This window comes from Archocentrus centrarchus, chromosome 4 (assembly GCF_007364275.1).
Source record: "Archocentrus centrarchus isolate MPI-CPG fArcCen1 chromosome 4, fArcCen1, whole genome shotgun sequence".
Taxonomy (NCBI): domain Eukaryota; kingdom Metazoa; phylum Chordata; class Actinopteri; order Cichliformes; family Cichlidae; genus Archocentrus; species Archocentrus centrarchus.
Window position 1 is genome coordinate 24,696,305 of NC_044349.1, and position 17,526 is coordinate 24,713,830.

The 17,526-nt window shown below is 40.4% G+C and overlaps 1 protein-coding gene across 5 annotated transcripts in view; it reads left to right on the plus strand.

The window, feature by feature from the left end:
• celf5a (cugbp, Elav-like family member 5a) overlaps window positions 1-17,526 on the plus strand; it is a 174,574-nt gene that overhangs the window by 7,810 nt on the left and 149,238 nt on the right. For all 5 annotated transcript variants that reach the window (XM_030726977.1, XM_030726979.1, XM_030726981.1 and 2 more), the window contains exon 2: window positions 8,110-8,192. In XM_030726977.1, coding sequence (XP_030582837.1) covers window positions 8,110-8,192 — 83 coding nt within the window. The remainder of the gene's footprint in view (window positions 1-8,109; window positions 8,193-17,526) is intronic.

Genomic DNA, 17,526 nt, shown 5'->3' on the forward strand with positions numbered 1-17,526 from the left:
TTCCAAAATGGCATCCAATCAGTGGTTCACTGTACAATGGTTGATCTGGCTTAATTAAAAAAAGCTTGTGGGTTCTCATATTGGTTTTCACTGCTATTTATGTTCAGTTCAGCTCTATCTATCTATCTATCTATCTATCTATCTATCTATCTATCTATCTATCTATCTATCTATCTATCTATCTATCTATCTATCTATCTATCTATCTATCTATCTATCTATCTATCTATCTATCTATCTATCTATCTATCTATCTATCTATCTATCTATCTATCTATCTATCTATCTATCTATCTATCTATCTATCTATCTATCTATCTATCGTGGTTATATACAGTACATTCTGGCAATTAACACCCTGGTGTCTGCTTGTTAGTCACATCATTAGTGTTAATTATTAGTCTCCACCAGCTGCAGTGGTGATATGAAATAAATAAATAAAAGTTAGGACAAGGACACAAATTATATTTTTGGTAAGCAGGGTGTAAGTGAAAATAAGCCTTTGGAATATAACACATTATATTAACATGAACTATAAAAAAAGAGTACTCATTGCCAGTTTCGTTATAAAGGCGTGCATGGTGGTGGTCAAGTGGAGGTAACTGAACAAACATATTATCCATCATGGATAAACCTCCTGCACCACTTCCTGGACATGCAGTGGAGCAACTTCTCTAACAGACTGATCCAGCTCTGCTGCCACAAGGACAGACACAGCATAGGAGATATTTCATAGTTACTTTATACTAACAATTCCTGAAATATGGAACAAATTAAATATTTCTCATCTGGTATTGTATTTTCTCATTAGGTTGCCTGTGTAGAGTAGTATAACGATGGAGAATGAATTTGTGAAGGGTTTTGCCAAGTGGCGTTTTTTTGCTTTCCTCATGTCTGTCTTTCTCATCCCTCTTTCAAACAGTCCATCCAAGCAACCTCTGTGTGTTTGAAGCGATGTCTTTAAAGGTACCTTTCAATTTGTAAAATCAAAGTGACTGAGAACCTGATCTGTCTCTTAGTCCATAGTCAGTTTGCAGCTGCCAGTCATCTATGATTGTGGCTTTGCTATGATCAATTGAGCTGTCTCAGAGGTTTAAATGCCTTTTACTTTTCGACAGAGGACATACATATTTAGTAATTTTGCATCAAATATGCCATACATTAAGGGAGACTTTAAATGCAAATGGTGCGGGCCAAAATGAAAGTGATTTTATGATTTTCTTTCTTGTGCTCCTGTTTTCCTCTTTCAAGAGGTTGTTAAAGTACATGAAGAGGATGCAGTTTTCTGGCTTTTTTGCTTGGGGGTGGGGGTGGGGTGGACGCACAGAGAGTTATTGATTTCTGTAAATCCCTTGACCGGAGCAGACTTGGCTCAGGGAGGGAAGGAGGGACAACAGGCTGGAAAGACGGGACTTGGCAGGTAAACTCTTGTTGCCCTCCCAGAAGTAACACGGCAGGAGGCAGTAAGTGTGAACCTACACATTATTTACAGCTCTGTGAAACTCTATCCATTAACAGTGTCAATTAGCTTGCTCATCAGGGATGCAGGGCACCGGACTACTATTTATAGATCGGACCATGGCTTTAATAGCAAAAGAGGGATGAAGTACCCAGATAGTCTACAAAAGTCAAGGCTTACTTTAAAGGCTTCTGAACAGTGGAGGATGCCAAAGTGCTGTATCATAAGTGTTATCCAGCCAAATACTGGGAGTTCTGGCCAGCTCTGGGGATGGGCTGGCGGTTGCAATCTGTCATGTCACCTACAAAACCTGCATCTGCTGCCAAACAGCATTATCCTAAGAACTTTATAAGGAAGTAATATTCCATTTCAATGCTAATATGCTGGTAGTATCCAATCAAATGTAGCTGTTACCAACATGCACATCAGATATACAACGGACATCCACAGTAGGCACTACTATACTTTATAGGCAATATAATGTAGATAATTATTTAGATAATTAAGAATTTATTAGGTTCCTTTTCCCAGGCTCCCTGTGAAATTCAATTGCCCTGCTGCCAGCTGTCATTGTGTTTATGCTTACAACTGATTGTTGGAGTCTTTTGTAACCCATGTCCCTTTAAGTGCATCATGTAACACACTGACACGGTTACCTCTCCTAATTTTACACTTTCCTTTGCATTTATTAATAAATAAAAATAAACTTAATAGGGTAACATACAGCAGCAGGATAAATATGAGTGTTCCCAAAGTGGAAGCACATTTGCCCACATGTTGCAACAGTGGCAATGGCAATATGTACTTTTCTATAGAGAAACAGTTTGAACTAAGTTTGAGGTCCAAGCTCTATTATATCCTTTGGTATGTTTTTTATATTAATGCTCATAAACATTTGATACCTTTTCTGAATTTTAAAATAAATTTGAATGTGTGAAGTTTCCCATAAACAAATTAGAGTTGCATTTTTTAACTACCAAAAACACTGGTGGTAGCCTACCTATCCATCCACTTATTTTGGCATAGAAGCATTTGATGGGGCATCAAATCCTAATATTGCCTAGTCAACCATGTCATATTATCGTTAATATCTATCTATCTATCTATCTATCTATCTATCTATCTATCTATCTATCTATCTATCTATCTATCTATCTATCTATCTATCTATCTATCTATCTATCTATCTATCTATCTATCTATCTATCTATCTATCTATCTATCTATCTATCTATCTATTGCTTTAAGCACCACTTACAGTAAAGCAATACAAGCATGTTATTGTAGCAAGTGTCTGTGAAGGTATCAGTACACAGTATCTCTTTGCATTGTTGTGATGGCTTCTGTGCCCCTGCATTGATCATGACACAAATACTGAGCGTTTCAGAAAGAATTTATTGCATTTGTCACATTCATTAGACAATGCACTCCACACCATAACAAAGCATATATATTATACATTTTGTCACATGTACACCCAGATACATGAATGAATACACATGCACATGTAAACAGACACACAACACAAAACCCTTTGGGAGGTTCTGACTATGGATCTGTTTGACCACTTCTTGGACGCTAGTGTAGTCTGTGTGAGCAAGTAGCAACAAATCAATGGCTGAGGTCTTCTACTCAGGGGTCAGAGAGGATACCACAGAGAGTGCAGGGGCTATTTCTTGCCTTCATGATAGACACCGATGCTCCTCAGTGCTCTGCAGTGTTCATCCTCCCCCAGTCTACTGCTCATGGCAAAGGTGTGATGGGAGGGGTAATGAAAGGGGAAATGGAAAAGGATTTGGAGCTGGATTCAGCAGAGATGAAGGGTTACAGTTATTGATGAAGGAATGATGGAAGAGTGTAACCAGATTCAGGATCAGGAGATGTGTACCGTGCATAGTTTCTGGTGCTCTATAAGATTAATGTCTGATGTAATTAAGGTTTACAGGTTTAACTAGGCTACTGTTTTTTTTTTTTTTTTTAAAAGTTATCATTATGGGCCCAATAAGGTGGGGCAGCAAAAATGACTGGAACTATTTTGAAAAGTCCCTACCAAGTCCAGCTGTTCTTCTTTATTTAACTTGCTGTCTTTCTTCATTCATTGTAAGGATTGACATGATTGTTGTGTGTGACCAAATGAAAGGGTGCTTTTTTTCAAAGATGACGAAATAATTATATGAAGTAAAAGATTCTATGAGACCAGATTGATTACCCCCTTTGTGGTCAATCTGTGCAATAGAACCTCCTACCACACATACTTTCAATGATTCAGGTTATAATCAAGTTGCATCCACGCTGAGGATGTGTGTTTCAGTTTCCAACCCCTCTGAAAGGCTATCAGCTCCCCTAGAGCCCCACATGGTAGTAAATGAAGTAAGCAAGTAATCTAGCCACAGTGATAGCATTTTCCAAAGAGTGCAAATGATGTGTGAGCGAGCAGACAAGGCTGGTGCCAGGATTGGCTCGGTTTCTGCTACCTTCACATTTTCTGGCCAAGGAAATGCCACAGTGAGAGCAAGTTCACACTTTTTCATTACACTGGGGCAGCTTGGCTCCTCTGGGGCAAGGAGATGGAGAAAAGGGAGCAAAAAGGGTATGAAAGGAGGAGTTTAAAGAGAGAGGTTGTGGCCTAAACCAGCCCTGTCTCCAAGGAATTGCATTCATATTTGACGATTCTGCAGTACACATTTTATGCCCAGTGTCTATGTAAAAGTAGGTTTTTCATATTTAGCTTTACCAGCAGTTATCAGAGTGGTAGTGCAAATGAGCCTCTTTATGTTCATACTGGAATTGTTATTACCTTATCATTATCACTAAATGCTGAGATTGTGACAAAAATGGAGACAAACACTTAGGAGAAAAGAAAAAAGTCCCAGACTCAAAGACAAATTCTTCAGAAATGACAAATTATGAGAAAAGTAAAATAATAATAGAAAACAAAAAACAAAAAAGAAGGGCACATTGTTCAAATTTAGGAGCTCTTGGAAGTCAAAGGATCAAGACTGTCTTTGAGAAGCAACACTTTGTGAGCTGGGAAATACAAACTACTTATTCAAGATACCAATTAGGGGAAACTGGAAATGTAAAATACATGAAAGAAATCCTTTTTGATCCAAAACAAGTGGTGAGCCATTGTTTACAGTATGGTTTATAAATGCTAATGCATTCATTCAGTCAGACATGACTATGACACTAGATTTTGACATCAAGGCAGACAAAGGTAAGTGATAGACACACATGACGTTTACATGGGAATGGGTAATAAGTCTATTAATGTTGCTAGTGGATATACTGGGCATGTGATTTTAAAAACAAACCTTGAATTTTAAATGCTTTTCAAAAAAAGGACAGAAATGTACCAAACGGAGAAATTATTCATTTTATATGGAAGATGGGAGGCTAATCTTCCTGAAAGCACAACACAGATATTATACATCATCTCAAATATGCACCAAATACAATTTTGTGCATTAGGGCATTAGGCTTAAATTTGCCAAGGGAGTTAAACAAAACAAAAGAAAATATAAAAGACATATTTCCAAATCAAAGCTGCAGACTTGACAGGAAAAAAAAAAGTGCGTATTTACTGAGACTGAAGTCAGATTTATGAGAGCAAACTTGAATTTTCTCTAAGATAATAAAGGCAGAAATTTGCAAGAAAAAAAAAATTCCCAAAGGTTTTTTGGGGGGAATTTTCTTAGTGCACAATTTTAATGCCAATAGCATCAGCAATAACCAGTAATTATTCTTTTAAACAGCCAATAAGGAACAACAGTTTGCAAAGGAAGCAACACTAGTCAGTTTAATGCTGCTTATTTCTGGCTGACTGATTTAAAACAGAAACATTTTTACAGCAGTGGGTACTGAAAAAGTAAAATAGATAAAGCTGGCAAAGGAAGCAAATTTTGCAGACAGCCCTACAGTAGTCTAAGTAATATTTATCCTTTTAAAAATTGTATTAATTTAGGTGTGTGCAGATTTTTAGTGTTTCTACATTTTAGTCACTTCTTATTCTTTACACTCCAGGAGAAAAATTATGTGTACTTTTGAAGGACTTCAGAAATGGAAATCAGTCCGGATGGCAGAGCAAGACGTGGCTCACATGTGTCTCACAGACCCCATGGACACACACGCGAGTGCTACAACTGAGCGGGAATGCACTTTTTACTTACTGTCTCCCGTTCTCCCTCTGCCCCGCTCATTCCCTCTCTCTCTTCTATGTAACACTCTTTAATTACATGCCAATTCAGTGCAGAGGAGATGGAAAGACTCAGCCTTATTTCCCAGTACACATGCACCCCACTTAAAAATATATCATTAAGAAATCGGAGACCAGACACAGGGAGCTGCTGATGGGGATGAGAGGCTGGGAAAGAAGAGAGGAGAAGCGGGAAGAGAAAAGAAGAGGAGTTTCTTCTCTTTGGAGCTGAAATCAATGTTTTAGACAAAGCTGTTTTAAGTTTTCGTCAGATGATGCAGAGGATCATCTCCTCACAGTGGGAAGGCTTCCCCCACTGCTGTGTCAGCAGGCTCTGATTACAGTGGCTTTTTGTTGTGTTTCAAACAATTTCATCATGCTCCCCCCCACTCACACTTTTGCACTTGGTATGCAACACAGCACTGGCAATTTGTACGTGTTTGGATTCCAATTATGGAGTTGTTAAAGCTTTTTCGCCTGTGGCCTGCAAATTCTTATTAAGCCATACATTAAAGAGCACAGAATCACATTTAAATGGAGTTCATGTTTCTCTTTTGTTTGCCAGTGTTGTGGTTGCTATTAATTTATTCTCAATGCCCTATGCATTACACATTAACAAATAAATCGCATTTGTGATTGTAATGCAAAATACTTGTTTCTTATTCAGAGATGGGGCAAGAATTTGTCAAGTAAACCAACAACAAGCCCAGAGAGAGTAAAAAAAGAGAGAAAAACAACAACCAAAATGGAGCCATTCCCTTCTATTAACCTCACCCATTTAAGAGACAAACAAGCAAACAACAAAACCCCAGAACAACAACATTTTACAGTCTTGGCATTGCGTCACGGGTTGAAGCAAGTGAGCAGTGGTGAATTAGACAGCAGTGAGAGTGGCTGAGTGATTTAATTGGGGGTTGCAATTTAAAATGATTAGTTTCGGGGTACTGGGACAGGAGAGGCACCACGTCACCATTTCTACTGTCAGTGACTTCACAGACCACAACCCTCGATACACATTGCTTCTCTGTGTTTCTTATGCTGAAATGCATGGTTGTGTAGAAGAAAATTCATGAACATCATTTGGACTATGGTGGTTAAACATTGTCATGAGGGTCAGTGCATATACAGCCATATAAACACAAAGAGTTCCAAGTCAACCAGTAGATCAGTTTTGTGGTATTTTAACCCTTCAGTTTGATGCAGCACTGCAGAGGTGACAGTGGAGAAACAGCCGTAGTGCAAGTGTCAGTAAAACTGCAAATACTGTACATGTGGCTGCATGTATGCTTGTGGTAAGGCACAAAAAAAAAAAATGGTGCATGGATGGGTAAAAGTGATCCCATCTGAAACAAGAAAAACAGATTGAAATATTGTCTGTATAAAAACTCTTAATACATCACCACCCACTGAATATATTTGGCTGTTGAAATGAGATCCAAAATGCAGCGGCTGCTAATAAAGCATATTCAGAGTGGCAGAAATATGATGCATGCTAACCCATATGAACCTCATTAATAGAACACAAGCAAATCTATTTATTCAGATAGTCAGGGGGAAAAATGATTGCCTCATTTCTCCATCTGCTCTCTTCTCTTCTCTTCTCTTCTCTTCTCTTCTCTTCTCTTCTCTTCTCTTCTCTTCTCTTCTCTTCTCTTCTCTTCTCTTCTCTTCTCTTCTCTTCTCTTCTCTTCTCTTCTCTTCTCTTCTCTTCTCTTAATTCCACAGATGTGTGTATGCTTTGGTTCTAGATGAATGTGTGTGCGCATACATGGTGGCATACTTTGAGTCTCATAGTTAGGCATCAACCCAAGAGAGTTTTAACACGGCCTGTCTTTGCTTTTTTCTTTTTGGCAACCTCTTCTTCCTTTGACGATCTCTAAACTATTACATCCCCTTTTCTGCCCCACTCAATACTCCCCTGTAGTCCTGTTTCTTTTGTCTCCGCCGTTGTCACAGCCATTCAGGGTGAGGACACTGGCCAGGCTGCTAAGAGCTTTGAACAGGACATGGCACTAGGTTTGGGGAAACTGGGCAGGCCTAGCTGTTCATCCAAATAATGCTCCTTGCATCTCCTACTTTTTTTTGTTGCCTTTTTCTCTCCTTTCTCCCCTAGCCACCATCAAAAATTGTCTACATGTTGCCTTGTGTCTTGCATGGCTGCCTGTTTCTATTAACTTGCTCTGTTTATTGTAAGAGATGTTTGCAATGGGTTTTGTGTTTTCAGTAACTCTGGAGACCCTTCAACACAGAATTGGTTCTTTAATTGTGTTAAGTACTTGGTAATTGTCCAATTCCTTCAGTTCATTCTCATTAATGTACTACTTTCCTTAGATGATATTTCTTTCAAATGGCTGTGCCATTTTGTATTGTGTACATTATTTATGTGCAAGTATTGTTCTGACTTTAATCTTTGTGTAATGTAATGTCATCTATATGTGCTGCACCTCTGTTGCAGGTTGTGCATTTCTCACCTACTGCGCCCGAGAGTCGGCCATAAAAGCCCAGAATGCCCTGCATGAACAGAAAACACTGCCAGGGGTAAGTGTTTGTCTCTCTCCTCACCACTTTTCACCCTCTTTCTTTTCTGTTTATGATGGTCAGCCATGCCATCTGCACCCGACTTCACATCAGCCGGAATTCTCCTTGTATAGTGTCAGAGATGAAAAACACTTTAGAAAGCAATTCAATCAATGGCTCAGCCTTTTGAAGGCCCAGTTTAAACTTTTTCATGTGTCTGTTCTCTAGGGGATATTGTCAGCATTGATCAGACCCACTCTGCCTCATACTTTTGAAGTAATAGCATAGAATGACATAGAAATAGAAAGCTCTGCATTTCTGGAAAGTCAAAAAGACAACATGAAACAAAGGGTAGGTTTTAATTTAATTTTTTATTTAGTGAGATAGTATTTGCCCACATTTCTACTTATGTAATTAGTTTTACTAATAGCAATTTTTTTTGTGCATATGTATGGATGCATCAGCGCAAAGTTTTTGTGTGAGTTTCTGTAAGTGTTCAGGCAAAAACAAAAGTCTGCAGCCCTGAGTTTTTTTTTTTTTTAGAAATCTGACCAAGCTTCATGTGAGAAACCTTACTGATGTTCCAGCAGTGGATTCAGTGTCAGCAAGTCAACATTGTGTCATGTGTCCTGCCTTCTGTGTGTTCTAGCCAGGCAATACCCTCATCACCAAATATTTCTAGTAGTCAGAATAGGACTGAGGCAGACTCTCTTCTCTGTTGTGCTCCGTGTGGGCAACTTTGGACAGAGCCCCCGCCTGATTCTTCCAACACTGTCCAGAATCCATATGTGAAAACAGCTAGAGAGACAATAATAAAACAGGGGTGGGTAGAAGTGACAACCAACAGAGGCACTGTAGCTTCACATCAAACTATGCCAGGGAAAACACAGACACGCACATACACTTCCAACACCCTTCCTGATAGAAGACAAAAAGCCTGAGAAATTCAGACAAAAGGCATATGTCTGAGATTAAGCACGCGAACACAGCTACCAATTTCAAATGTTTCTCTGGTGACTTTCTGGAAAAACAAGCTGTATAGTTTATCCTGCAAATTAGCTACGCATGAGGCTAGAAGCCATTGTTCTGTTCCTTTTTCCCTCTGCATTTGTATAATAGGACAGAAGCTAAAAAGAGAGGACACAAAACTTCTTACACATAATGCCAGAAGATGTCTTCATGAGAGGTTGTAACTCTGTTCAGCTGTGTTACAAAAGGCAGATTTGAGTCTTTGCTGATTTTGTCAGCAGTTTGGCTTTCCACTGAGTTTTTCCTCCCATGTCTCATAGTCATTAATAACTCTTCCCTTGAGAACCTGGAGGGGCATCCATAAGAGCTCACGTACCATTGGGATTAAATAGAAGATGTGGCTGAATGTATAAATGAGAGATATGAGCGCTCATGCCCCTTTGTTCTAAGCGAAGAGCAGACCTCCAAATCACCAGGGCTCAGTAAGGTTTAACAGTCTTCTTAATGGAGTCCTATAAACAGCCACAGTTAATACTAACAAAATAATAAAATTTTATGATCGTACAGCCAGTATTTAGAAATTTAGCAAACTTAGTCTGGCACTGTATTTTTTTTCACATAGACTCTGAAAGTTTCTCCCTTCGTGCTTGCACACACACACACACACACACACACACACACACACACACACACACACACACACACACACACACACACACACACACACACTCTCACGTTCACATTCATTCTGCTGAAGTTGCCGTGTATCACATGTGAGAAATAAAACCCTTTTCTTGTACCTTTCATTCCTACTTTATCCCTCCTGCTGATTTCCCCTTTACTCCACCCAATCCTGTCCATCCCACATCTTTCTGTCTCCCCCCCCCCCACTGCTCCACTGCTGCTGCTCTCCTTGAGACAAAGCGTGCCATAGAAATGTAACAGGCAGGCGCTGATGGGTGTCAGGCTGAGGCTGCTTTACTCTTCCCTTCAACTTCACTCACACACACACACACCAGTGGTCCATGGAAACATAGGCAGTGTGTGCTGTATACTCCAACAACCTATAGGTAAAACACTAGCTACACACAACTTTTGTAGCATGCCAGTGTCCCTAAACTTCCTATGTGATATGCAGACGGCCAAGTTTAGAAAGTGTAACTTTCATTTACATTATAGAACATAATAATTTATGCTTCAGTGTGTTTTTGACAACTGTCTGCATCCCATGGCTTTTATCGTCCTCTCTTGAGCCTCCCGGCTCTTAAATCTTTTGCGATATGACCCCTGTTGCTTCACTGCTTGATGGTAAGTAGATATGCCAGTTGTTTGTTTGCAAAATCCTGCTTGATATGCAGTTTGCCAGGGGCTATGGTATAATTAATGTAAACTAGGAATTCTCCAGAGATGGGTTATGAGGTATTAACGTCTGCATTTTGTCATTATCCCCTACATCTCTGCTCTCTTGCCTTTCACTTTGACCGGTGTGGTTACCCATCCATATGTGCTACTTTAAATGCCAGGATCAGAATTAATGCCAAACAACCAAAATCCTGCTGGACTTTACTTTTTGCAAATGAAAAGTACCTTGTATGAAAATTGTACCACCTAACTAGCTTTTCTACGCCTCAAGCTGGTCCGACAAACAAGCACCCTCTCATACACACATGACAGCATAGACGTGGACACCAGCAGTCACATACTTGAATTTCATGAGATGAACTGTTTTGAATTTTGAAAGTGTATAATTCCAACTCTGTATGTTGTAATGTCCTTGAGCAAAGTGCAGAATCTCTGACTTTTTCTTTGCTTTTCGTGTTGAGAGGGGCAAGGCAAACTGACCTGAAACGTGCAACTTGTAGGATATTTTTATTCCAGTTTGATTTTGAAACCAGTTGCTAGTTTCTTATTCAGAGATAATTAGACTTTAGGGTTGACTACAAGGGTAGCAAGCCTGTGTGGGCTTTGGAGAAAAGGCCAAAGAACTGACACAAACTGTAGAGCTGACCAAATTCACAATGGGCACTATAGAAAGGCTTTATTATTCAAAACACTTAGCCATGTGTTTTTGTTGCGCTAGTAGTTACTCATGGTCAAAATTAGTTTTTAACATTTTGTGAAATTTTCACATAACCTAGCTTTTGTCTTGTTATCACTTCCAGTACATGGATTTTTTGATTCCATTGTGTTTGTGTTTGAACATAGTTCCTGTGCAGGAAAAATTTACTCTGCAAACAAAGGAAGAGAGAAGAGTGCAGAATGTTATTACAATCATTATTGACCACGACTGTTTTAGCTTTAAAAATTATAATTATGACTTATTCATATCTCACATCTAAACACTCTCTGACTCGTAAACAAACACACACAACCATTAATAGGAAGAAGTGCTAGTGTTCTTGGATGTTATTATCTGTGTCCCCCTGTTACACATTAGCTGCTGAAAGGAACAGTATGGCCTAATGGAAGTGTACTGGACTGGAATATAGATTCCTGCAGTGAAGTGTGATGGGAACCTCAGGGACACGAGTGCCTGACATAAGTTTGGCCACAGAATAGGAGAAGCTCTGACAGTTTACCAGGTGTGTGCTGCTTGGCTCTATTAGTCGTGTGTGTTTGTGTACATGTGGTAAGCTGGCTTTGCACTGCAGCCAGCTCTGTGTATATACAGATAGCAATGTATAAAGGTGGGACGAAAAACATGCGCACATGGCAGGGTGCCGTGATCACATACCTCCAGTGACAGTGAGTCTTGAATATATTTGTGGGCTACTTCGTTCTCCTCTGCTGCATTTATTTTGGTAACACATACCAAACCAGAGTTTTTGTGAGTGACTATTCAAGCATGTGCTATCAGTCTTTTTATTCCTAGCCAAGTAAAATATAAATATCCCCTGATGGCCACTAAAATGTTTTCTGATGACCCTTTGTTGCTCTTTCTACAGCAAATGGTGAGTATGCTTGAGTTTCACAGCTCTCTACACAAGTCCACAGGAGATTTACTCCTCCCAGCTTAGCATCATGACAAAATCCTGCATCCCTCACACTTTCCACCCACCCATCCCCCTCCCTGTCGCCATCCTCCACCTCCCCCACTCTCCTAAAACTCTGTCCTCTCACTGCAACTCTTCAAATCCAACAGATCCAAGAAATAATCTCAGCCACAGTAGCAAGTCTACTTACTGTAGCATAGAACAAATCATGCTACCATCCCTTTTTTTTGTTGTTGTTGAGCTAGCACTGTGTATAACAGTGATTGTCCTGCAGAGGCACTGGTGGAAAATATGTTTGCTTCATGCATTTAGTCCTAGTATTAGTACAGCTCAACCTGGGGGTAGTGTAAGCGGCTGGCAGTGATTCAGGAGGCAGGTTTATGGAAATAGCACCCGCATTAAAAACCCAATGAGAGCAGAGGGAAGATTATGCTCCGGCACACACATGTAGCCTCCTGCAATGTCAACACTAGTAGACATCCTCCCTCTCAATTGCTTTCCTCTGTCTCCATTTCTGTCTCTTCTGCTCTCTCACCGTTGGGCTGTGCCCTTTGCTTTATATGTACCTGCACTATTAGTCTTCTATGTGAGTGCACATGGATGCAGTCTGTTTCTATATCTGTGTGACTTTGCATTTGTTTGTATGCGTAATTGTGCGTATATGCCGGTGCTCACCTGAACCATAACAGGATGAGAGAGGAGTGAGAAGCAGAGCATGGCTATATTGTGGAGAGTGGCTGAGCTGGTACTGTGGAAATGAGGCTGGTATGCCATGGAACTATTCTTCAACATGCTGCAAATGGCCTCTCTTTACTTCACTGAGTTTTATTCATACTCATATATACACAGATACACACATAACATATTCACCTATACTTACTAATGCATGCGATCCACCTGTTTATTATCTACAGCCAAGCCTTGCTGTGTGCTGCCTGCCTGCTGCAATGGCTGAATAATTCAGCGCTACACTATGTAGCATGTACGGATGGGTGACAACAAAAAAAATATGAACCCTTGACCCTACAGTGAGGGGATTTGGTAGCTGTGTTTTGCTGACATGGTTTTGGGCCACGTGCCCCTGTAGAGGAAATGCTCTCTGCAAATCTAAAGAAGATTGTGTTGACTGCTCTACTTTAACTTATGATGAAACATGTCTGTTCTGATGGGAATGTTCTCTTCCAGAATATGCTGTGCCTTTCACAAGCAGCAGATGTGAACCCAAATGAACACCTATAGGAGGTGGTTTTTTAAATTTTTTAAATTTTGTTTTTACCAAAATGTGATTGAATAATACACTCCAGTAGAGTCCCAGTGACTTCTAGGATCAATTATAGGGAACATCAATGCTGTTCCAGTGGCATGCGGTGGCCCAGTAGAACTGCTTGTGAGAACACAAAGATACAGTTAGATCAGATCCCAACCTGTCGTTGCACAGCCAGTTCTGCAGTACAAAGTCTGTGTGATGTCAGAGTGTGCCAGTATTTAAAAAGCACAGCTAATATTCCAACACATTCACTGCTAGTTTTTGGGAGTTATGCCTCCTGCATACTCTGTCCAGGTATCCGCCTTGTCTAATCCACACTGAGTATTTCCAGTGGTGCAAACATCTCTGAAATGGACTGCTTCCTGCTTTCCTGCTGTGTGCTACATGTGAGAAGGTTTAACTTTGGAAAATATACTGACCTGAGTTCATGTGTGAAAACAGCTTAAGATGCCTAATGTAGGGTTTTCCTTTAATTTGTCACCCATCTGTAGATAAATGTAGTGTACTGGATGATTGTGTATGTACTGTATGTGCCTGTGTTGAGTGGGTGAGGGTGGGGGTGGTATAGAGCAGACTGGTCAGCATGAAGCCAATCGGTGCTGGCAGGACTGGAGACCTTGTAGTCAGGGAAAGGGGACTCGTTAGAATTTAGCCTTTGGGTAACTGGAATCTGCGTTTGTATGCATGTGTGTGTACATTTTCAGGGAGAAGATAATATTGGAGAATATGTTGGAAAGGGCATGGAGATGATCTTTAATTTTTTTTTCTGATTTATGAATTATACAGGGATATATGCTGCGAAGTTCTGGAGTTTATAAAAAGAGCCAAATTTATAGTGAAATGAGAATATTGACATTATAGATATTAGTTCTTTAATGGGTTTATGTTTGCAATCTGTCCTGTTCATGTGGTATAAATTGAAAATTATTTATCTGAATTTCAGGAATGGGACCACACCTTATATGCTCCCCTTCTGTTTTTTTGATCGTATACGCCTTCCTGCACTACAGGCGGTTTTTTCTCATTTTTGTGTCCCACCACCCCTCCCCCCTTCTCATTTCTCGTACCTCTTATTGGTATATGAGGATCTGCCTGTCTTGGGAACCGTTGCTGGTCCTCACTGATGCCTTTCCCAAACCGCAGCCTCAGATCCATATCATATGTCATATTTGAAAATCAGGATGTGGTTCCTGCTAGTGAAAAGTTTTTAAGTTAGCGCACGTTTGAGCAAACATTTTTTATGTACTTATTATTAGTTGCACTGTGGTATATGGCATGTAACAACATTCCCAAACTGTACCAGCATGTGAGCGCAACAGAACAGATCTAGTTTATATAGAATGTGTGTACCTCTGTTGTAAAAGTATATTCATGTAATTTATGCAGTAAAGAGCTGTTGTACTAGAGTGCCCCCAGAGGAACTGAATATCCTTAAAACATACACATGCATACACATGGAGATACACAGGGTAACTGTGATGTTGCTTGCGTTCCTCCTTCTGCCTTGCTTTCCTTCTCCCATTGTTGGTCCTTTGGTACCCATTTAGCACAAACACATAACACACACACACACACACAAGCACGAACACCTCTCCTTTGTTCATCTTGATTTTCTGTGCGGTAGATTAGCTACATATTTGGAGAACCCTTCTTCTCGTCAGGGGAGTATTTAAAAAAAAAAGGCTGGATCTGCACTCTGCACCTACCTTTGAAGAATAAAGAACACCAACTGAAACAATGAAAATGTGTTTTATCATGAAATTTCATGCCATTACAGTATATATAGTGCTTATATGCACTGACCACCCATACCCCAGATATGAACTTTTAAAAGTGCCAAATATTTGTTGCATTTAAGAATTATGCACAAAAGTAAATGAATATAAGGGTAGACTGCCAGGGCAAAAACACATTATGTTATTTATTTCTTTATTATATTGACAGCCAAAAATGACATTTTACCTCTTGTTGGGAAATTTAAAGCTAATCCCTTACCAAGGTTTAAAAGATTTAAGAACTACCTCTGAGTTACCCATGAACGTTTTCTGACCCCATCTGTGACATTAGCAGTGATGACAATGTGGCCCCTCCTAATGCTCGCTGCTAACTTTGTCTCTACCAAAAGAATCCACAGCAAACCCTTCCCATTAAGCCACTTCACAGCATGAAGTGTGCTATTTTTTTCTGAGGTACAGGTTAGCAAAAAAACTGAATTATTAATGTTTTTGATATTTTTAGCCTGTTTAACCCATTTTTTTTTTAGTTTTGGCTGGAGACTGCTTACCCGCCTGCCTGTGAGACACAATCATGTGACACAGCTCATCTGGGTTATAGAGCTGGGTTTTGTGTCCAATGGGGGTGGGGGCGTATGTGTCACTGTAGGTTTGTTTTTCAGTTTGAATATCACTGCTTGTATACCTGACTACTGTAGCATGCACCGGTTTGGTCAATTTTTTTATGCTGTGTAGTTGTGATGACCTAATGCCGATTTGGCACTGTGAAAGCATCACCTGTACCAGTGGATCTGAACCACATGAGTCTGGTTTTATTCCAGGCTTGTGGGCATGGCTGTGCAGAGCCTTGCAAGAGGCAAGGCCCAGATACTGAGTGACAATCAATCTACGAGTCCCTGTAGAAGCTTGTACAGGTGTGATGCTGCCTGCAGACACAAAGGGGGAAAAAAAAAACGCAGGGGTATGCGCGTGGATCATAAGCTATGGCCCCAAATAGAAGGGTGTGTATGTGTTGCAGTGTGAGTGTGTGTCCTTGCATGCATGTTGAAATAGATGGGAATAATGATTAGCTCACAAAAATTGGATATCCAAATAGACAAAATGACCACTTTGGAGGCAAAAACATGCATGGCTGAGAATATTTCACATTACTCAATAATGAAGGACACACTTAAAACACATCAACTCGATGTGGCTAATCGGGGCTGACGTCTCACTTGGTGGACCTTGTGCCTTTGGGAGAGAGAGCAGGATGAGGAGGAGTGTGTGAGAGATTAGAGGGGGATAAAGTGACAGAACAGTTGAAATATTGAGAAAAGAGGAGAGGAGGGAGAAGGTGCCACAGGGTCACACAGACAGCTTTAAGTCATACTTTCAATGTTAAAACATTTATTCCCCTGTATGTAGGAGTGTGTTTGGATGTCTGTGTGTGTACTGTCCATATACGCATTAAAATGGCACACTTGCATGTGTTGGAACCAGAGAGAACTCATTTGTAAGGCACATCCTGCCATGCTTTGGTGTAGTGTCCACAGAGAGAGGGTAAGGGGGCTGCACAGCACGACAGCCAGCATTTGTCAGCAAAAAAATCAGGACTAATGATATACAGTACACATGGCTGGAGGGCAAGGAGAGGAGTGTGACTGACAGGAGGTATGAGTAGAAAAAAGCCTGTGGCAGCCCTCTATCATGGCTATGAATGCATGAGCCAGACCGATTTGTTTTAAGCCCCAGCCCCCTTCTCATCACAGATAAGGGTAGCAGCATGAGGCATTGGGTAGATGAGAAGAACGGCATGTGTGTGAGTCTCCAGGGATAATGACATGGAATACAAGTGTATGGGGAGTGCTAGTGATGGTTCTGCTCATGTGGAAGTGGTTATTTGCATTGCAGAGGAGGGTTGTCGGTAGAGCTCGCTCAGGGAGCCAGTGTCAGGGTGATCGGTGCTGGTGAAGGCTTCTGTCGTCTGCCCCGCAGAATACCCGGACACTCGATATAGCTGAGCTAGCAGTGGCAAGATCAAGCACGTAGGCATATTCTTTTTTGTTAGGATTCTGCAAGCTTTTTTTTTTTTTTTTAGTTTTATCAAACTTAGAGTTCACCTGACACTTATTTTAAGTGGTCCATCATTGGCAGCCTTACAGCCTTTCATATAGAAAAATAACAATAAGCTAGACGGCTGCAGAATAGCTGGGAATATAAATTATATAGTTTCATGCCAACAGCTATAGTCTCTGGCATCTAAACTATTTCAATCCAAGCTGCAATAAGAGGCAGCTTTTAATAATTCAGAGTAAAACAGTATACTTGATGTCTTCCAGGCAGCAAGCTCACATTTAGGTGAAACACTAAATTCCCCTCAATCTCCCACTTCCACCACAACCCCCCAAACC